The 21336-nt window shown below is 42.5% G+C and overlaps 1 protein-coding gene and 1 pseudogene across 3 annotated transcripts in view; both read right to left on the reverse strand.

Moving 5' to 3' along the window:
* The window catches only part of GANC (glucosidase alpha, neutral C), a 94031-nt gene that overhangs the window by 69151 nt on the left and 3544 nt on the right, over positions 1 to 21336 (reverse strand). For both annotated transcript variants that reach the window (XM_080645453.1, XM_080645454.1), the window contains 2 exons: positions 20778 to 20886; positions 11264 to 11391 (listed from right to left, as the gene is read on the reverse strand). In XM_080645453.1, the coding sequence (XP_080501579.1) occupies positions 11264 to 11391; positions 20778 to 20886 (237 nt within the window). The remainder of the gene's footprint in view (positions 1 to 11263; positions 11392 to 20777; positions 20887 to 21336) is intronic.
* On the reverse strand, positions 15885 to 18596 carry LOC308236143 (annotated as a pseudogene). Its single transcript, XR_013961672.1, has 2 exons — positions 18235 to 18596; positions 15885 to 16320 (listed from the first exon to the last, which is right to left on the reverse strand). The product of XR_013961672.1 is annotated as an uncharacterized misc_RNA (transcript).

Below are 21336 nucleotides of genomic sequence, written 5' to 3' on the forward strand. Positions count from 1 at the left end.
AAGCTATCATTTGGAATTGAAGGACATATAAAGAGCTTCCCAGACTAGAAAAAGCTAAAGGAGTTTATCACCACCAAACCAGCATGAAATGTTAAAGGGTCTTTTTGGAGGAGGAGAAGGGGGAATAGAGTGGGGAGGGAAAGGAGGGAGATGAGGATTGAAAATATGAGCAATAAAATGGCAATAAATACATATGTATCAACAGTTGAATCTAAAAAACAAATAAGCAGAGCAGAAACAGACTCATAGATATAGAGAACTTTTGATGGTTGCCAGATGGGAGGGAAGTTGGGTGAAAAGGTGAAGGGATTAAGTACAAATTGGTTGTTACAGAATAGTTATGAGAATGCACAGAATAGGGAATCTATAATAATAAAAGCGTAATATGCTAATTAGACCGGAGAGCTAAATGACCTTCCGGATGCCCTTCCGGATAACCTTCCAGATGAAGCCAGGGCTGTAATGGCTGAGGCAGCTGCCGTGGCTGCAAGGGCCAAGCCCCTTGCATGAATTTCATCTATCAGGCCTCTAGTATAGGCAATAATCCTATATAATAAAAGGCTAATATGCAAATTGACCAAACCGCAGAATGACCAGTCGCTATGACATGCACTGACCACCAGGGGGAAGACCCTCAATGCAGGAGCTCTCCCCTGGTGGTCAGTGCACTCCCACAGGGGGAGCGCTGCTCAGCCAGAAGCCGGGCTCATGGCTGGTGAGTGCAGCGGTGGTGGCAGGAGCCTCTCCCACCTGCTTCCGCGGGAGCCTCTCCTGTTTCTGCGGCAGCACTAAGGATGTCTGACTGACATCTTGTGGGGAGTGGGCTAAACCCATCAGTGGGACATCCCCTGAGGGCTCCCAGATTGCAAGAGGGCATAGGCTGGTCTGAGAGAGCCCCCCCAGAGTGCACAAATTTTGTGCACTGGGCCTCTAGTATTCTAATAACTGTGTATGGTGTCAGATGGGTATGAGATTTATTGGGATGATCATTTAGTAAGTTATATAATGTCTAATAACTGGGGTGTACACCAGAAACTAATATAATATGTATGTCAATTCTAATTGAAAAATAAAAAATTGATTTAAAAAATAATAGAGGGTTTTTTTTTTTTTGAGAGAATTAAATGATATCATGCAGGTAAAGCATTTGTCACAGTGCCTAGCACATAATAAGCACTAAATAGTGTTAACTAGTATCATCATTATTACCATGATCCAGATAGTAGAGAAACACTGGCACATAGAATCTAAACATTTTGCTTTTTCTTCTCATTCCAATCACATACTCAGAAACTGAGAAAATGACATAGATTGAATTATTGACCCCCTGAGTCCACAGGAGATGGAACCAGGTCAAAATTTTGTTTATCACCTTTCAGCACCCCGTTTGATGGGTAGACTCTTAAGATGTTTTGGATCCCCAGAATTTATGTAAACTCAAAGGCAGCACTAAAAATCCCTCAAAGGTTTAAATATTTTTTTCTCTGGTATATAGTCACCTTGGTAAATGGTCACAGACCTCTTTAGGGAAGGTTAGGAGAGATAGTTTATTCTTTTTATGTCCTTACAACATCCTTCTACATAAATTCTAGTCCTCCCACCTCAAACAAGATGTTTGGGTTCTGGAAACTAACTCTATTTGGAATTGTTTGAGAGGTTCTGTCTTACTGTCCATCAAATATAAATATAAATAGAATTCTTTTGATTATTCCATCAAGTAGGATGCCAGTCCATCTGTTTCAGTTTAACAGGCTCCTTGATATTACTGTTCTCTGCCCTGAATGTTTAACCATTAAAGCCCTGCTGCATATTATGGAAACATGTCCACCTTGTCTCTAACAATTAAGAGCTGCTACTATGATGAGTCTCATCATCTCCACTGAAATTAGAGGGCAATTTTAATGGCATTATTTCCCACCATTATCTCTAGCTTGCAAAAGATGTTCACGCACTACAATGCTTTCCAAGTGTTCCATCACCAAGATATTTCTCAATGAAGGGAGTATCTTCTGGATCCTCTTGGAGAACAGAATTAGGGGCTAGATGAGCTGTTTGATATATATGTATGTGTGTGTATATATATATATACCAGAGGCCCGGTGCACGAAATTCATGCATGGGGGGTGTGTGTCCCTCAGCCCAGCCTGCACCCTCTCCAATCTGGGGCCTACCGGGATCGGGCCTAAACAGGCAGTCGGACATCCCTCTCATAATCCGGGACTGCTGGCTCTCAACCACTCGCCTGCCTGCCTTCCTGATTGCCCCTAACTGCTTCTGCCTGCCAGCTTGATCACCCCCTAACCACTCCCCTGCCAGACTGATTGATGCCTAACTGCTCCCCTGCCAGACTGATTGATGCCTAACTGCTCCCCTGACAGCCTGTTTGCCCCTAACTGCCCTCCCCTGCAGGTCTGGTCACCCCTAACTGCCCTCCCCTGCAGGCCTGGTCCCTCCTCAACTGCTCTCCCCTGCAGGCCCGGGTCTCCCCCAACTGCCCTTCCCTGCAGGCCCGGTCACCCCCAACTTCCCTCCTCTGCCAGCCTGGTCCCCCACAACTGCCCTCCCCTGCAGGGTAGATCACCCCCAACTGCCCTCCCTTGCTGGCCATCTTGTGGCGGCCATCTTGTGTCCACATGGGGGCAGCCATCTTTGACCACATGGGGGCAGCCATCTTGTGTGTTGGAGTGATGGTCAGTCTGCATATTACTCTTTTATTAGATAGGATAGAGGCCTGGTGCACGGGTGGGGGTGGGGTCAGCTGGTTTGCCCTGAAGGGTGTCCCGGATCAGGGTGGGGGTTCCCTTGGGGCGTGGGGCGGCCTGGTCGCGGGGCCTGTGGTGGTTTGCAGGCCGGCCATGCCCTCCGGCGATCCAAGCGGAGGCCCTGGCATCTGGGATTTATTTATCTTCTATAATTGAAACTTTGTAGCCTTGAGTGGAGGCCTGGGCCTGCCAGGGTGTGCAGAAAGCTTGGCTTCCTCCATTGCCGGGGAAACCCAAGCCTCCTGCTCCCTCTGTGGCTGCAGCCATCTTGGTTGGGTTAATTTGCATACTTGCTCCTGATTGGCTGGTGGGTGTGGCTTGTGGGTATAGTGGAGTGATGGTTAATTTGCATATTACTCTTTTATTAGATAGGAGAGATATATGTATATACACACACACACACACACATATATATACATACATATATATATATATATATATGTATCAAACAGCTCATTCATCCTATATAATAAAAGGCTAATATGCAAATAGACCAAATGGCAGAACAACTGAACAAATGGTCGCTATGACGGGCGCTGACCACCAGGGGACATGCGTGGAACATGGCGGGTATCGGCTGCAGCGGGATGGTGGAACAGGTGAGCTGAGTTGCCAGACCAGGGCAGGGCACCGGTCGCTGTCATCGGGGCAAGCCTCTGGTGGTTACTGAAAATTCTTTGCACCCGCATGCTGCGGTCCTGCCTGGCGCTCACACCTGCTGCTGGAGCCGGGCCTGTTCACACCCGCTGCTGCGCCTGGTGCCGGCCCCAATCGCTTGGCGCTGTCAGCGGGTGCAAGTGGTGGCTGCCGGCCCTGATCGTTCCTGAGGGCTTCTCCACCTCCCCCTTGCTCCTGAGGGGCAACCACACCCATTGATAGCACTGGCCCTGCTCACACCCGCTGCTAGCACTGGCCCCAATTGCTCCGCTCCGTCAGCGGTGCAAGCAGGACCCACGCCACCAGTGCATGGGAGTGGCAGCAGAAGCGGGGCTGCAGCCAGACAGGGGACTGGGGGCCGCAGCGGGAGGGGCCAGGCAGGAGGCGCAGAGGATGGACTGAGACCCGCCCCATGCCCACCGCAGCCTCGCGGCCCACAGTTCCTTTCAAGGTGCATCAATCTGTGCACTGGGCCCCTAGTATATACATATATATGAATGATATATCCACTTCAACATCTTTATATCCCTAAGCTTATGGATCATTTCTTCTACAGTGTGCCAAGAAATTTCTGGTATCTCAGCTTCATTCGGCAGACTTCAATATAGCTGAATATAGACTATAGGTAACCAACCAAGCAAATAATTAGAACCACTTCTAGCTACCTTATCAAATCTAGATTCTCTAGTACATGTGCCCATGTCAATAAATTTAGTGTGATGCTAAAATTATATTCCTTCTTTTGGTCTAGGAATCCCTGAGAAATCATTTCCATGTATATTTCCCATGTTTTTGCCAATATAAAATCATAAAATTCTTTAGGTGTGTACACCTTCTCCTCCTGGATTTGACTGTATTTGGCTCCCTAGGCATGTTGGACTCTGATTGTGATAGTAGGTATGGAGGCAGTGAAGGGAGGTAAGGGTGAGGCACAAGGATCATTGGAATCCTCTTGCATGGCATATCTTAGGTGAGGTCAACATAGGATGTCCAAGCAAGGGAAGATTAGCTTTATCAGAAGAAAGAGCTGCTTCTGCTGAAATGGAAGACAGTGGAATTTTGAGGTTTGTATTCGGAATTATCCAAATCTTCTCAAATGTTGATATTCAATTTTGAGGGGTTCTACCTTTTCCCAGTTAATGCCCTAAATTCACAGACCTGATGAGACTGTGAATTCAACTTTATGGTCTAATTGAGAAAATCATGGAATCAAACAGCATCTGATTTTTAGCTACAAGGACTTTGTAGCTACAACAGACATAAGAGACTTTATTTTATTTTATTTTATTTTTTTAAATAAATCTTTATTCAGATTATTACAATTATTTCTCCTTTTTCCCCCCATAGCTCCCCTCCACCCCTTTCCCACCCCACCTTACCTCCCCCCCACTGTCCTCATCCATAGGTGTATGATTTTTGTCCATTCTCTTCATGAACCCCCCATACCCCTTTCCCCCTGAGAATTATCAGTCCACTCCCTTTCTATGCCCCTGATTCTATTATATTCACCAGATTATTCTGCTCCTCAGGTTTTTAATTCACTTGATTTTTAGGTTCGCTTGTTGATAGATATGTATTTGTTGTTCATAATTTTTATCTTTACTTTTTTCTTCTTCCTCTTCTTTAAGAATACCTTTCAGCATTTCATATAATACTGGTTTGGTGGTGATGAACTCCTTCACCTTTTTCTTATCTGTGAAGCTCTTTATCTGCCCTTCAATTCTGAATGATAGCTTTGCTGGGTAGAGTAATCTTGGTTGTAGGTTCTTGCTATTCATCACATTGAAAATTTCTTGCCACTCCCGTCTGGCCTGCATAGTTTCTGTTGAGAAGTCAGCTGACAGTCGTATGGGTGCTCCCTTGTAGGTAATTAACTGTTTTTCTCTTGCTGCTTTTAATATTCTTTCTTTGTCTTTTGCTCTTGGCATTTTAATTATGATGTGTCTTGGTGTGGTCCTCTTTGGATTCCTTTTGTTTGGGGTTCTGTGGGCTTCCTGGACTTGTAAGTCTATTTCTTTCACCAGGTGGGGGAAGTTTTCGGTCATTATTTCTTCAAATAGGTTTTCAGTATCTTGCTCTCTCTCTTCTTCTGGCACCCCCATAATTCTGATGTTGGTACGCTTGAAGTTGTCCCAGAGTCTTCTTACATTATCTTCAACTTTTTGGATTTTTTTTTTTGCTTTTTGCTTTTTCGGTTGAGTGTTTTTTGCTTCTTTGTATTTCAATTCTTTGACTTGATTTTTGTGTTCCTCTTGTCTGTTTTTGGGTCTCTGTATAATATTTTTTATTTCAGTCAGTGTATGTTTAATTTCTAGTTGGTCCTTTTTCATATCTTCGAGGGTCTCGTTAAATTTATCGGCCTTTTCTAGGATATTCTTAAAAAGTCTTATAACCGTGGTTTTGAATTCTATATCCAGTCGTTTGTTTTCCTCCATTTCTTTCGTTTGTGATCTGATTCTTTGACCCCGCATTTTCACTGATTCCCTGAGTTGGTAAGGTAGTTATTTGTGCTAGGTTTCCAATATGGCCCAGTGGGTCTGCTTCCCCAGTTAACCTGAGGTGGACACTCTTGGTGCACCCCTTTGTGGACTGTGTGTACAGCCTTGTTGTAATTAAGTCTTTATTGTTGTTGGTATCACTGGGAAGAATTGACCCTCCGGGCCAGTTGGCTGTAAGGATCAGCTGTGTCTATGCTGGGAGAAGTTCGGTGCTGGAGACAGCCTTATAGGATTAGACTTGCCAAATTGCAATAGCCTCTGTGCTCAGCTTGGATGGGGTGGAGTCTCAGTTTTGGCTTCCTGTCAGCCTTGCCTTTTGCGCGCATGTGCGCTTTCAGTCCTCCGCCTTCCCCAGCTCGAGTCTCCGACTGAGAGTCCAGACTCCCCCCACAAGAGCGTTGGTCCTCAGGGGCTCGCCTGGAACTGGGGTTCACTGCGGTCAAAACTGGGGCTCAGTGCCGTCAGGAGCCTCTGACTCCCTTTCACTAGGGAAAGCCTGTGGCAACCTCCGCAGCCTTTGTGTGCACTGGCACGCGCACGTGCGCTTTCAGTCCTCCGCCTTCCCCGGCTCCCGAGTCTCCGCCCGAGAGTCCAGACTCCCCCACAAGAGCGTGGGTCCCCAGGGGCTCGCCTGGAACTGGGGTTCACTGCAGTCAGAATTGGGGCTCAGTGCAGTCAGAATCCTCTGACTCCCTTCCACTAGGGAAAGCCTGTGGCAACTTCCGCAGCCTTTGTGCGCACTGGCGCGCGCGCGCGGGCACTTTCAGTCCTCCGCCTTCCCCGGCTCCCGAGTCTCCGCCCTAGAGTCCAGACTCCCCCCGTAAGAGCGTGGGTCCCCAAGGGTTCGCCCGGAACTGGGGTTCAGTGCTGTCAGAACTGGGGTTCAGTGCGGTCGGAAGCTTCCTTCCCCCTTCCGCCAGAGAAAGTCAGCCAGGCTCTCAGCCGCCCTTCCTCTCTGCGCGCACAAAGCCCCTTTGCCGTACCTCCAATTCTCTGTGAGCTTTCCTCTTTCCTTCTAGTTGTAGAATTTTCACTCAGCCAGCTTTCCTGTGGTTCTGGATGGTGTCCGTTCTGTCTTTTAGTTGTAGTTTTGAAATTGTTGTGCGAGGCAGCAGTTTAGGTGTTTACCTATGCCGCCATCTTGGTTTCTCCAGACATAAGAGACTTTAGATTGTTATAGAAACTTATTAGGTATCTGACAATGCCTTAGGCTAAGAATTTAAAGCCTCGAAATTGCTGTTTTCTTTCTTAAGCTCTTCACGGTAGCCAGGCCACCTCACAGTTTTGAATTCTGTATGGTCCTACCACTTGGTCTGCCATAGCTATGTTTTCAATAGTCACTTTATTTCAGGTTACTATAGGTAGTAATTTAAGTAACTTTGCCATGGAATGATGTAGTTTATTACTAGTTGTATTAGCTTGCTAGGGCTGACTAACAAAAAACTACAGACTGGGTGGCTTAAACAACAGAAACTTATTTTCTCACAATTCTGGAGGCTATAAGTCTAAGATCAAAGTCTCAGCAGTTTTGGTTTCTTCTGAGACCTCTCTCCTTGGTGCAAATGGCTATCATCTTGCTTTGTCCTGACACGGTCATTTCTCTGTGTTAGCTGTGTCCTAATCTCCTCTTCTTAAAGGACACTAGTCATTTAGATTATGGCCCGCCTCACGACCCAATTTTAACTTAGTTACTTCTTCAAAGACTCTCTCTATATAAAACCCTAATATGCAAATAGACCAAACAGCAGAACAACTGAACAACCAGTCTCTATGACGTGCGCTGACCACCAGGGGGCGCATGCGGAACATGGGGGCATTGGTAGCAGGTGGCAGAGCGCAGAACATGGTGGACATAGGCTGCAGTGGGATGGTGCAGCAGGTGAGTGGGGGCGCCAGACCAAGGCGGGGTGCCAGTCGCTGTCATCAGGGCAAGCCTCTGGTGGTTACTGAAAATTCTTTGCTCCTGCGTGCTGCGGTCCTGCCTGGCTCTTGCACCTGCTGCCGGCACCAGCCCTGCTCGCACCCGCTGGCCCTGATTGCCCCTGAAGGCTTGTCCAACTCCCCCTGCTCCTGAGGGGCTATTGGGGCCGGCAGCTGCTTTTCGCACCTGCTTGCATCCACTGCTGGCGCTGGCCCCAATCACTTCACGCTGTCAGCGAGTGTGAGCGGGGCCAGCGCTGTCAGCACGTGGGATCAGCGGTTGCGGGAGCAGGGCTTCAGGCAGACAGGGGTCTGGGGGCCACGGCGGGAGGGGCCAGGCCGGGGTGCAGAGGATGGGCCAAGACTCGCCCCTGTGCCCACTGCAGCTTCGCGGCCCACAGTTCCTTTCAAGGTGCACGAATTCGTGCCTGGGCCTCTAGTATCTAAATAAGTCACATTGTGAGATACAAGGATGAGGGTTTTAACATATAAGTTTGGCAGGGAGCACACAATTCAGCCAATAACACTAATATCTCATCCTCTAATGAAAATCAGGTCTTCACAGCCTTCAAAGCCAACTAGATCAGCTAACCAACTTCATGTTCCCATCCTTAATTATCTGTTGCTTCTACTCACTGCTGATATCACTGACTATATCAACCAAGACTCAACTGTAGATAACAGAAACTGGCTATTTTAAGCAGAAAGTAAATAGCTTCATATGGGAGAATTAGGAGCTTACAACATCATGGGAAGGGCTGAAGTAGCAGGTTCCTGTCTGGGCATCTAGAAATGACCTCTAGAACAATCCTATATAATAAAAGGCTAATATGCAAATTGTCTCCTCAGGAGTTTGACTGCCCGCTATGATGTGCGCTGACCACCAGGGGGTGGTGCAGAATGAAGGGAGGCCCCAGCTGGCAGCCAGTAACTGGGGGAAGGAAGGCCCCGATTGGCCCTGATCGTCGGCCAGGCCTAGGGACCCTACCTGTGCACAAATTTGATGCACCGGGCCTCTAGTACTACATAACTATATGGCCAATGGAACTTCCACCTCAGCTAGAATCAGGAAGTTGGGTAATCAGAAGTCACTGTGGCAACTGCTGGGGCTCCAGGATCATGCCACCAAGGCTGCAATCCAGAGATCAGGAAACCACTGCATTAACCAGTGTAGCTTTAGAGTCATTCTATATCTTCCAAATCCATACCAGCAAAATGGGAAACTCAGTTCTGAAATCAAGATACCTGTAAACGCTTGTGATTGATGGAACCTGACTGACACCTGAAACTAGCTACATGGGAATCTGGGAAATGGAGAGATGTAGTTTTTAGCTCTCTAGTTACTGCAATAGCCAAAGGCCTTCTAACAAAGAGATTGGAATAGAAGCAGAACTAATATACCATATTTCCTACATAAAGTTGTTATCACCCTGACCCCCAAACATGGCAAAGACAGCACAGAAAAAGAAAACTACAGCTTTGACAAGGATTTAATATCCAAAATATATAAAGAACTCATACAACTTAATACACAAACCAATTAAAAAATGGGCAGAGGACCTGAACAAACACTTCTCCCAAGAAGACAACATACAAATTAATGGTCAACAGACATATGAAAAGATGCTTAACTTCACTTGCTATTAGGAAAGTGCAAATCAAAACTACAATGAATATCACCTCACAACTGTTAGAATGATTATTATCAACAAGGCAAATAATAACAAGTGTTGGAGGGGTTATGAAGAAAAAGGAACCCTCATTCACTGCAGTGGGAATGTAAACTGAGGGCCACTATGGAAAACAGCATGGAGGGCCTTCAAAAAATTAAGAATATAGTTATCATATGACCCAGCAACCCCTCTTCTGGGTCTACCCAAAAAATTTGAAAATATTTATTCAAAAAAATATATGCATACCTATGCTCACTGAAGCGCTATTCATGATGGCCAAGACATGAAAACTTTGAAGTGTCCTTTGATAGATGATTAGATAAAGGAGATATAGTACATATATACAATGGAATACTACTCAACCATAAGAAAAGAGGAAATACTGCCATTTGTGACAACATGGATAGATCTTGAGAATATTAAGCTAAGCAAAATAATGATTTCATTCATGTGGAATATAAAACTGAAAATTACAAGTAAACAAACAAGATAAACAAAAAAACACAACTTATCACCACAGACAACAATATGGTGGTTACCAGAGGGAAGGGGAAAAAGGGCAGTAAGGATTAAGGGAGTCAAATATATGGTGATAGAAGATTTGACTTTGGGTGGTGGGCACCCAGTGAAATATACTAGTGCAGATGATATATCATACAATTGTACACTTGAAACCCATATAATCTTATTAACTCCAATAATGTCAATGTCACCCCAATAAACTTAAAAAAGGAAATATATACACACAACAAAAAAACTACAGACCAATTTTACTTTTGAACACAAACATAAAAATGTTAAATGATCTATTAGTAAAATGATTCCTTCAGGATAGTAAAACATAATATAGTATGGCCAAGTGGATATGTGTGTGTGTGTTTGTGTGTGTGTGTATGTCTTACATATACAATCATTTGCCAAACTGCAAAGCCTTGAGAACAGTTTCTTTTTCATTCCCATTTTCTAAATATTGGCATATAGTAGTGGCTTAATGAATAGACATATTTTAAATTTATGATGGTTCTATCATAACTGAATTAATTTCTCCTTATAACCTACTGATGTTTTATTTTCATTGAAATAATAAAAATTACTTTTCATGGAAAAATAATCTACATAAAACTATGATAATGTATTGAAAATTAAAGCATCTGGCATAATCTTATATTCCTTTAGGGGAATAATATGAAAAAATAACGGAAGTCAACAGGCAGAACCAAGTTGAGATATCACTGGAAAGTGTGCAGAGAAGTGATAAAGATTCTGCAGGTATATGAAAATGCTTTAATCCCCAAAGATTTTATTTCACCTAGAGACTGATTATTAATTAATCTCTGCCTCTAAGTCAATTAGATGTTACACTTCTAGGACTACCCTTAATTAAAAGTGAGTCAATCTAACTGTAAGTATGGGAGTTTGGCTAGTGTATTAAATCTCTGGAGCCCTGCTGATAATCAGAGTGAGTAAATGAAATAGCTCTTCTTCTATTTGCTCCCCAAAGTCTGGCTGATCAGCTGTTTGCTTTGTGAGGAAAGAAGGGATCAAAAGCTCCAGCTCTATTCTTTAATAAGTGTTGATGAATCAAATGGTAGATGAGAAAACAGAATGGATAATTTACAAAATGGAAACTAACTCTGCAAGTGATTGTGGATTTGAATGGACAAACTATGAGGTGTACACAAAATCTACTACTCAAAATATGATAAAATAACACAGTGAGGGTGTACTCAAGATATCTTGATCCTTGGCTTACCTTACAGTACTTAGTTTGCTTGTGATGACATCTGGGACTTCATACCTGGGCTTCAGGGGAGTTTCTTCATTGATTTTAAGCCTGAAGATATTTCCCTCTATACCAAAAACTTCAGCCAAAAGAGGAACCTAGGCACAGACATATGAGATTAATTTCCATAGGTTAACCCAGTGATGATCAGTTCTACAGTCAAATGACAATAATTAGAAAACTATGTTTAAATTATTACAGGCCAAGCAAACTGGACAATAATGGCAATCATGAAGAAATAAAGCTCCCCAATCTATGTATGTACTTGCTTGGCTATCCCTGTGGGAGACAAGAAACACCTTCTATGTGTTGTATGGCTAGGAAAACATAATTGTCTGGACCAGGACCTCCAAGCGTATAAATTAGACTATAAATTATTAGATTATGGTCTCTATTAATTATTATACTGGATTACACACATAAACTGAAACTGTTCTTGCAAAATTGGGACATATGACCACTGTATCTCTGACAAACTACAGATGTCTAGAGAATAAGAGTTTGATGTTAAAACTAGAGTAATTGGATTCCAGCTGAATGAAAGATGAAGGGTAACAAGCCATGGAATAGAATAGAATAGAATAGAATAGAATAGAATAGAATAGAATAGAGAGTAAAACAGTGGTCATTGGGGCTCTCTAGTATAGATATATGAGGCTTGTTACATAAAAATCAAGGTTCTTCCTGTACATCTGAGCGTATGGCCTTGGGAACTTTCTCAAGAGGCTGGGATATTCTCAGCTTTCTTAAGAGGCTTGGATTTTCTCAGCTTTATTAAGAGGCTTGGCAACTTAGGTAAAATTCTGCTTACAATGGGAGATGGAAGCAACATAGAATTATGAAGAGAATACAGGATTTGAAAAATAAGACACAAAACAACAAAACCCAAGAGAGTAGAAGGGGCTTCATTAAGGTTACAAAATGAGGCATTTAGATAAGAGAAGTATTTTAAGACTGTGTTTTTCAACTGTTGTGCCTTGGCACACTGGTGGACTGCAAACCCTTCATTAAGTGTGATGGCAAATTCGGTTGTCACTGGGGACACTGTTTCTATAATGTCTGTAAAATGAAAGGCTAAGCTGGGTAGGTTGTGTGACATACTAGCAGTATAGAGCAGATACAGTGTGCAAGTAAGAGATAGGAAGTAGGAGAATACCAAAGCAGCACCAAAAACAGTGATGTTACTGGAACCTCGCTTTGGGGAATACAGAAAAGTAGTCAGGGCGCTTAAATGGTGACATGACACTGAAGAGTGACCAGGAAAATAGTGCAGTGGCTGTGGCTGCTTTTTACAGACATTTTAAAGACAGGGTTATGTTGTAGTAGTAATAATATTTTAATTATTTGCCCCAGATTTATTGAAATGTAATAAATATTGAAATGTAATCAATAAATCTAACATGCAAATTGTCCCCTCGGGAGTTCGACCGCTCACTATGACGTGCGCTGACCACCAGGGGGCGGCACAGAACGAAGGAAGGCCCCAGCCGGAAGCCAGAAGGCCCTGATCGGCCTGATCGCCAGCCAGGTCTAGGGACCCTACCCAGGCACTGGGCCTCTAGTTGGTATATAACATTGTATAAATTTAATGTTTACAATGTGTTGATACACTTATATACTGCAAAATGATTACCACCATAGCCTTAGCTAACACTTGCATCATGTCTCATAATTATCATCTTTTTGTGGTGAGAACATTTTAGATCTACTCTTTCAGAAACTTTCAAGTATATAATAGAGTATTATTAACTGAAATCACTATACTGTACGTTAGATATCTAGAAGTTATTCACCTTACAGCTGAAAGTCTGTAGTCTTTGACCAACATACCCTCTTCCCCCCGACCCCTATCATACTGTAATTATTGATTAGGTGTTTAAAGTTCTTTTATATATTTGAATTATTGTGCTGTCAGAATTCTAAATTTGAAAATGTGTCCAAATATAAAACTAAAATCCTGTTAGATTACACATTCTCTCCCAAATTAGACAGATATTTCTATTGCCCTCCCAAATTCAATTCAACTAACATTTATTTGGTATCTAATATTGTGATGCGCTGTTTGTTGTGAAAAAGATGGCTGTACTCTTAGGGAGATGGCAATTTAGAGACAAAACATACATAGAAAACATAAAGCATTTTATGATGAGCTAGAAGGACAAGGAATGTGCTGTGGGAGAACAAGGAAGGGGAATATTAATGATGATTCTAGGAGAGGGGTTCTGGGAAATCGCTCCAGAGGAAGACGGACTTGAGCAGGGCCTTCAGGGACTTTGGGAGGCAAAAATGGGCAAAAAAAAAAAAAAGTTAAGCAGAGGGTACATGGGTTGTCTGTCTATATATGATTAACAAATTGTGTCTAATTTATGCACTCAGTAATCCTACTATTTTAGTGAAATCGCTTAAAAAATTTTTTTTAAAACCAAAGACTGCTCTGTATGTTTTGTTCTTGAAGCTGCATCCCAGGAAAGAATCCGAATTATATGAGAGGATGTAGCAATAACCCTGCTTTTACACAATAACCTTATGCAACCAAACTTAAAAAGCCCCATTTTGTTGTCTTTTTAACTTAATTAAGCAAGCCAATTTTTCCAATTAGGTAACTCTTTTTAAGGTCAATATCTAGATTCAATCTTATCTCTTACCACCAACATAGCTTCATGTTCCAAGCACATAATTTCCTTAGTATACATTTGCTCCTATGATCTGTTTCATGCGGTTTTTAGTGGCTTAAAATTTTTTTAAACAGTAGTGGACTCTCAGAAGTTCAATAAGAAAAGCTATTCAGGTTGAAGATAGTGGGGCGTAGCTCACAACCCCGACCTTTAAGCCCCCTCCCCTCTCTGCATGGAGTGTGAGATACCTCCATGGAAGCCTCAGGGCTCTGTGGATGACAGTTTATGAACCACTTCCCTGGGCTTCTTAACTGCCAGTTATTGCCCAATTCTTCCACCAAAACCTTGCTGTGTCAAAAAGTCTGGCCCTAGTCAGTTTGGCTCAGTGGATAGAGCATTGGCCTGTGGATTGAAGGGTCCCGGGTTCCATTCCGGTCAGGGCACATGCCTGGGTTGTGGGCTCCATCCCCAGTGTGGGGCGTGCAGGAGGCAGCCCATCAATGATTCTCTCTCATCATTGATGTTTCTCTCTCTTTCTCTCCCTCTCCCTTCCTCTCTGAAGTCAATAAAAAAATATATATTTTAAAAAGTCTGGACATGAATGTTTCATTCTTCTATCTAAAACATTAAGAATTTCTAGATATTCCTGCTCTTCTCTAGGGACCTGTCTAGACATTTATTAAACAATAATATACAAATAAATTATCCATTCTCTTCCTCTATTAGTGATGATTGGAAATGACAATGAAAAAATGTTAACATATTTAAGTTAGATCACATTAATTAAGAATTATTTAGTGTTAATACTTAGATAATAGTAGCAGTTACACTCAAATTGCAGCAAGATGGATTCATGTAAAATAAGTAAAGAAATATATAACATTTTAAATGAGGTGAGACAGCATGGGCTTTACTCCTTTAAAGAACTTAAGATGTGTAAATGTCCACCTATACAGAGAAGATGAGATAAATCCTCAGAGAAAGGAATATATTTTGGAGGTTCCTTTTAGTACAAGTCTCTACTTGTTTTTTCATAAACCTTTATTCAGAGGTTTACCTCTCATAGTTTGGGAAAGAGTATTAATTCCCTTTTCCTATTTGATTTCTCCCATACTTAATACAAAACCTGGTAGTCTGTCATCCATAAGTCAAGTTTTTTTGGCCATATGGGCAAAAATATCAGACAGGTTGTAAAAATCATGGCAATAGAAACAGTCTTGACTATGTATTCAAGTAGTGGCTTGATCATAATAATATTTAAACAAAACTTTTTGCCCTAGCTGGTTTGGCTCAGTGGATAGAGTGTCGGCCTTTGGACACAGGTTTAATCTGATGAAGGGCACATGCCTAGGCTGCAGGCTCGATCCCTGGTAGGGGGCATGCAGGAGGCAGCCAATCAATGATTCTCTCTCATCATTGATGTTTCTCTCTCTCTCCCCGTTCTTTCCTCTCTGAAATCGATAAAAAAAAATATTTTTAAGAAACCAAAAAACTTTTTGTTCACCCAGAACTGGGAATCACAACTACTAGAAACTGTGACTGAGTTAACAAATGCCCCTAAAACACACATTTAAATGGCAGTGGGTATTAAAAAGGGAAATTATGACATCAAGTTCTCCCTGATGGGCAGAGTTCTTGTTTTTCCTCTGGCACCAGGTCTCTCTACTACACTATATGGAACAGTTAACCTAAAAGGCCTAGAAGAGTGAGCAAAAAGCTCTCTCAGCAATAACCTCTTTTTTAAAAAAATATATTTTATTGATTTTTTACAGAGAGGAAGGGAGAGGGATAGAGAGTTAGAAACATCAATGAGAGAGAAACATTGATCAGCTGCCTCCTGCACACCTCCTACTGGGGATGTGCCCGCAACCAAGGTACATGCCCTTGACCAGAATCGAACCTGGGACCTTTTCGTCTGCAGGCCGACGCTCTATCCACTGAGCCAAACAGGTCAGGGCTCAGCAATAACCTCTTGATCAAGACCTCCAGGGATGCAGAGAATGGTCTAAGATTTAATTAAATTGCCGTAGGGCACCAACTGACCGGTCACTTCCACAGTTGCCGCCAGTTGGTTTATTGCAAGCACCGATTCTCTATGGAGAATGTTAGCAAGTTCATGCTGGGTTAATGCCCATTCTCCAAGTACAATTAGCCTGTCTAGGTGTGCTTCTGATTGTCTGGCCAGTTTCCAAATTAGCTTCCTGTTCCTGGCCATTTCTGCAGAAACAGTGTTGGTTAAAAAATGGTAGTTGTGCCTCATCTGCTGAGGAGATAACTGGTTAGGCAAAGTCCTATTTTCATCAGGCTTAGATGAAGAGGCAAGGGGTTACTTCATGGAGGTGCTCAGATATATCCATTCATCCTTGGAGAAGCTGCTAGAAGTGTTGTCTCTGTTGAAAACTTGCAAACAGGCTGCAAAAGAAAGTAAACATGTCATGAGAAAACATCAAAATTAGCAATATGAAGTAGGTCAAAGACAAGATATAGCTTTTTAGCTAGACTCAGAAGACAGCATAAATTTCCCTGCTCTGATGTCATAAGACTAGGTCTTCTTTGTTTTTCAATCCCGGTCAAATTTTCACTGAAGGTAAAAAACTGAAACCACTACAACAAAAAACCGTTCTAAAAAAGCTGTCAGTTAACCTAAAAGGCCTAGAAGAGTGAGCAAAAACCTCTCTCAGCAATAACCTCTTGATCAAGACCTCCAGGGATGCAGAGAATGGTCTAAGATTTAATTAAATTGCCGTGGGGCACCAACTGTCCCTTCCATAGTTGCAGCCAGCTGGTTTATTGCAAGCACCGATTCTCTATGGAGAATGTTATCAAGTTCATGCTGGGTTAATGCCCATTCTCCAAGTACAATTAGCCTGTCCAGGTGTGCTTGATAACTCTTTTCTTTTTAGATGTTCTTCTGTAAGCTTCTTTATTAAATATCTATCTTATTATTCTATCATCAGAAATAGGCAAGATACTACACTGGGACCCTATTGAGAAAATATATGCATTTGAACCTGCAACCAGCTCTTCTTCAAAGCCTAGATGTCCAGAGCATGACCTGGAGATAATACACAGGGTAATACTTCAGCTTGTATTATAACACTAGGGGCCAGTGCATGAAATTCATGCACGGGTAGGGTCCCTAGGCCTGGCAGGCAATCAGGGCTGATCAGGGCCTTCTGGCTGCGAGCCGAGGCCTCCCTTCCCCGGCTGCCGGCTGGGGCCTTCCTTCATTCTGCACCGCCCCCTGGTGGTCAGCGCACATCATAGCGATAGAACTCCTGGTCTCCCAGGCAAACTCCCGTGGGGACACTTTGCATATTAACCTTTTATATATATAGATTATTGTGTCCCAGAAACATCATGTTTGCTATGACTGAATTGTGTGTCCCCCCCAAATTCATGTATTGAAGCTCTAACCTTCAGTGTGATGTTATTTGGAGATGGGGCCTTTGGGAGGTGATAAGGTTTAGATGAGGCCATGAGGGTGGGGTCATGATGGGATTAGTGGCCTTACATGAAGAGATCAGAAAGTTGGCTCTCTCTCCACCATGTAAATATACAGCAAGAAGGTGACAATCTATAAGCCAGGGATAGAGTCCTCAACAGACACCTAGGTTTTGGATTTCCCAGACTCCAGAACTGTGAGAAATAGATGCCTTTTCTTTTAAGACCTCCACTCTATGGTATTTTGTTATGGTAGCCTGAGCTGACTAAGATATTGTTGAATGAAGCCTGGTTATTTTCTGGTTGCTTATTAAAAGGCAGATTGGGAAGAAGGATTTCAAAATTTAACAACGGATCTTGCTAACAAGGCTACTGCTTTAAGAGTTTTAAAGGTGTGGGGGAGGCTGGCACTAAGAGTGCTGGTTTTGTCAGAATCTGTCTCATCAGTGAAATCTGAGAACTACAGCTGTGAGCTGAATAGGATCCTCTTACACTTTGGGCTCTATTTCTCTGAACCTCAAATAAAAAGTTGTTATTCTGAATAAGTGGATATATGCAGCTTGTTTTAAACCTCCAGACCACACCCATACCATAGGCTAATGTGAAATCACCATAAAACTCCAATCTCATCCCTGAAACAAGCTCTAACAGAGACTCCTTGACTATGCAATAAGCGAGATACAAGGCTCAGACAACTTTAGAGATTACTGGCTGGATTTTTTTGTCCCTATCAAACAGACAGAGGGCATAAGGTCTTAAATCACTATCAGTCATATCATTAAAATGGAGTTCAGCTCAGAATTTCAGGGTGACCTCCCAAAACATATACATTTTCATGCATTTGCCTGAGATCAGGGTATGTAGCCCTGATATTTCCAATACCTGAAAATGAGGTCTGTTTCAAGGGGTCCTCGAAGTTCTGTCTTGAGAGCCATGTTGCTGACATCTGGATAACTTGTCTTTGCTTGTTGGGCTCCTCAGTTTGACCCTTGTGAGCCATGTGCTGTCTTGTGCTGAGATCCTGTGGATCCTCCTGGACTGTGGTTTCTTTTCCATTGAAGACATCCAAGATCTGGTGGGTTCTGGTTCTAGCACCTGATCTGAACCGCATTATTCCTCACATTTTCAGGATCCAAAGAGAGGTGTGTGCAGAGAAACTGATCTATAGTCTGAAAAAGGCCGTATGTGGGGAATCTACCATTAACTGTATGGGCATCAAGCTGTATTGAGAATTTTCATTTTGGCCCACCCTGGTATACAGGGTGCTTTTGCCTCATTTACTTTTCCTCAGCATGTGTCATCATGACACTGGATTGTTCAGGTGGTGCTCAATATAAGCCTCCCCAAGGATGGAGAGGGATGGCATCTACAACTCTGTAGGGTTAGACACACTCAGGACAGGAAGGAAAATGAACAATGACAGAGAAAATGAGACAGGAAAGGTACCTGACTTTTGGTAGGAGGCCTAATGCCTCCTGGAAGGTCTCTGGTGGATTCCTTGCATTTCCTGGAGCCAACTGTCTCTGCTGACCCTGAATAGAGGTGTTTGGCTGGGTGTCAGGCAATTAGACCACACACAAATGTCTGGTGGCTCTCTAGGAAAGAAATTAGTGTTGCCCCATGAACAGCTATCAGATTAGGCTACAAAAGGATGTATAGTTTGGGAGATTCAATCAGCAGTAGAGGATCTATAACTTCAGGGATATCATGAGCTGAGAACTCAAAGGGGTCAAATTCTTCCAGAAAAAAAATGGGTGGTATAAGAAGCAGCACTCAATTTTGGAGAAAGGATAACCGTCCCATCTGTGTAGTTAAAAGAGATAAACTAAGTGTACTGCCACCATAACTACATCCTTAAGTAAGCAGAAGTGGGGGACAGGGAACAGGGATAGAGAACACAGAACTGTTGATATGATTCCAGTCTCTATTTTGAATTCAGGCAAGAAAGCTATGTCAGACCGACTGGTGTGGTTCAGTGGTTGAGAGTCTACCTATGAACCAGGAGGAGGTCATGGTTCCATTCCCAGTCACGGCACATGCCTAGGTTGTAGGCTCCACCCTCAGTAGGGGGCGTGCAGGAGGCAGGTGATCCATGATTCTCTCTCATCATTGATGTTTCTATCTCTCTCTCCCTTTCCCTTCCTCTCTGAAATCAATAAAAATATATTTAAAAAAGAAAAAAGAAAGCTATGTTAGAAAATTCCACACTTATGAAATAAGCTAAAATCTGTAACACTTCATAAGAAGGTAGCCTTCCTCATTGTGTAATTACTCCTTCTATCTGAGAATAAGTTGGGGCTCTAAATTAAAGGGCTTACAAATGTTACAGAGAACCAGGTTTTGTGGGGTAGTTTTTGTTCTATCTTCTCAGAGGAGATTCCTCAGTGTGGTACTATAGAACCAGAGCTATGATAGTTGCCAGGAGACCTCTCACAGCTTCGCAGTGAAAGTGGGGATTTTGTCTCCATCTGCTTCTCAGAACTGGTATTTTTTAGTGAATGGGTGGAGTTACTATCCAAGCTATTAGGGACCTAGACAACATGGTTTTAACGATATCTTTCAGTTTTATGAGTTTCCAATTAAGCCAGATTGGTCTGGGAGGCCTTACAAGCTTAGGATGCCTTTCAAGATGGCAGAGGATCTGGAAACGAGGGTCAAGTTGGGAGCAACAGGTATTTGTGCATAGTCATACTTCCTAGCCCAGTCCACAGCCCTTCCTCTATAACTAGCCCATCTGTATTGGCCCATCTGAAGTAGTCTGGTGACTTGACAGGTGAGGAAATGAACTTAGACTATAATACTGCTCTAATCTTTTCAGTATATAATAACTAATCTGGCAGTGAAGCAGCTCAGGAGATGGGCAATTTCTGGCTTAGGTTTTTCAACTGCACAGTCCCTTGCTCCTCTTGCCCACCCACAATTTGAGGTTTGGACACTCACTGAGTCTGTACCATGCTCAGGCTGCACGATCAGCTGTACGTTGTGTAATAGTGACAGAAAGAGCATGATCGCTTGATAGAGTCCACAGATGCAGGTGAAAATCCTGGTCAGTAGCTGTCACTAGTAAAGATTCTAGTTACTAGCTGTGACTTTGAGCAGGTGACTTTTTAGACTTTAATTTCCTTATCTGAAAATTGGGGATAATATGAAAAGCCTTTGAGATGTAATATGAAGACTACTTAAGAGGAAATAACATTTGTAACACATCTAGGAAAGCATCTGATATACAGGTAACCTATACTATTGATATTCATGTTACTTTTAAAGTAATATTAATTAGATATGAAGAAGTTTATAGTACTTCCCTAACAAAGTTTATTTTTAAAACATACATAGTTTTAATTAGCCTTTGTGGAAATTTACTTCATTGAACCCAAATAAATGTAGAAATAAATAATTCTTTGTAGAAAATACTTGTATCTCACCTTAGTTGCTTCATTGATGATTTGGAACCTGGTGCTGTCTTTGCCTGTTGTGACTGAGTCTAGTAATGCCTGATAGGTGGACTTCTTGGAGAGCTGCTGTTTCTGACGCCTACAGATGTGAAGTGTACAGATGCCTGAGCATTATTTGTGACTGTCAACATTCAATAGACTATATTACTAGGGACAAGTCATTAAAATTTACTATGATAGTAAGTGAATTAGGCACAGACAGTAATACTATTCCAATAAAGTACTAACAGGAGTACTTTGTTATTAGAGTGCTAATAAAATTAGTAGTAACAAGAAAAATACTAATAAAAGTGTTTATAACATAACACTACTAAAAGATGGTCCTTTGTCCTCTTTACTGAGAAGATGGGGCAGTTTTCATAGATGACTTTTATTAGCTTATTAATTTCACTCCCTCTTTCCATGAAATGTACACTTTAATAGAAACTCAGTCATTTCTCGTAGAAATCAACATAATCCAGTGGTTTAACAAGGTGACCAGGAGTTCACTATACAATTCCCTCTAAGGTACTTGTTCAAATTAAAATGA

Source organism: Plecotus auritus, assembly GCF_963455305.1.
Source record: "Plecotus auritus genome assembly, chromosome: 1".
Taxonomy (NCBI): Eukaryota; Metazoa; Chordata; class Mammalia; order Chiroptera; family Vespertilionidae; genus Plecotus; species Plecotus auritus.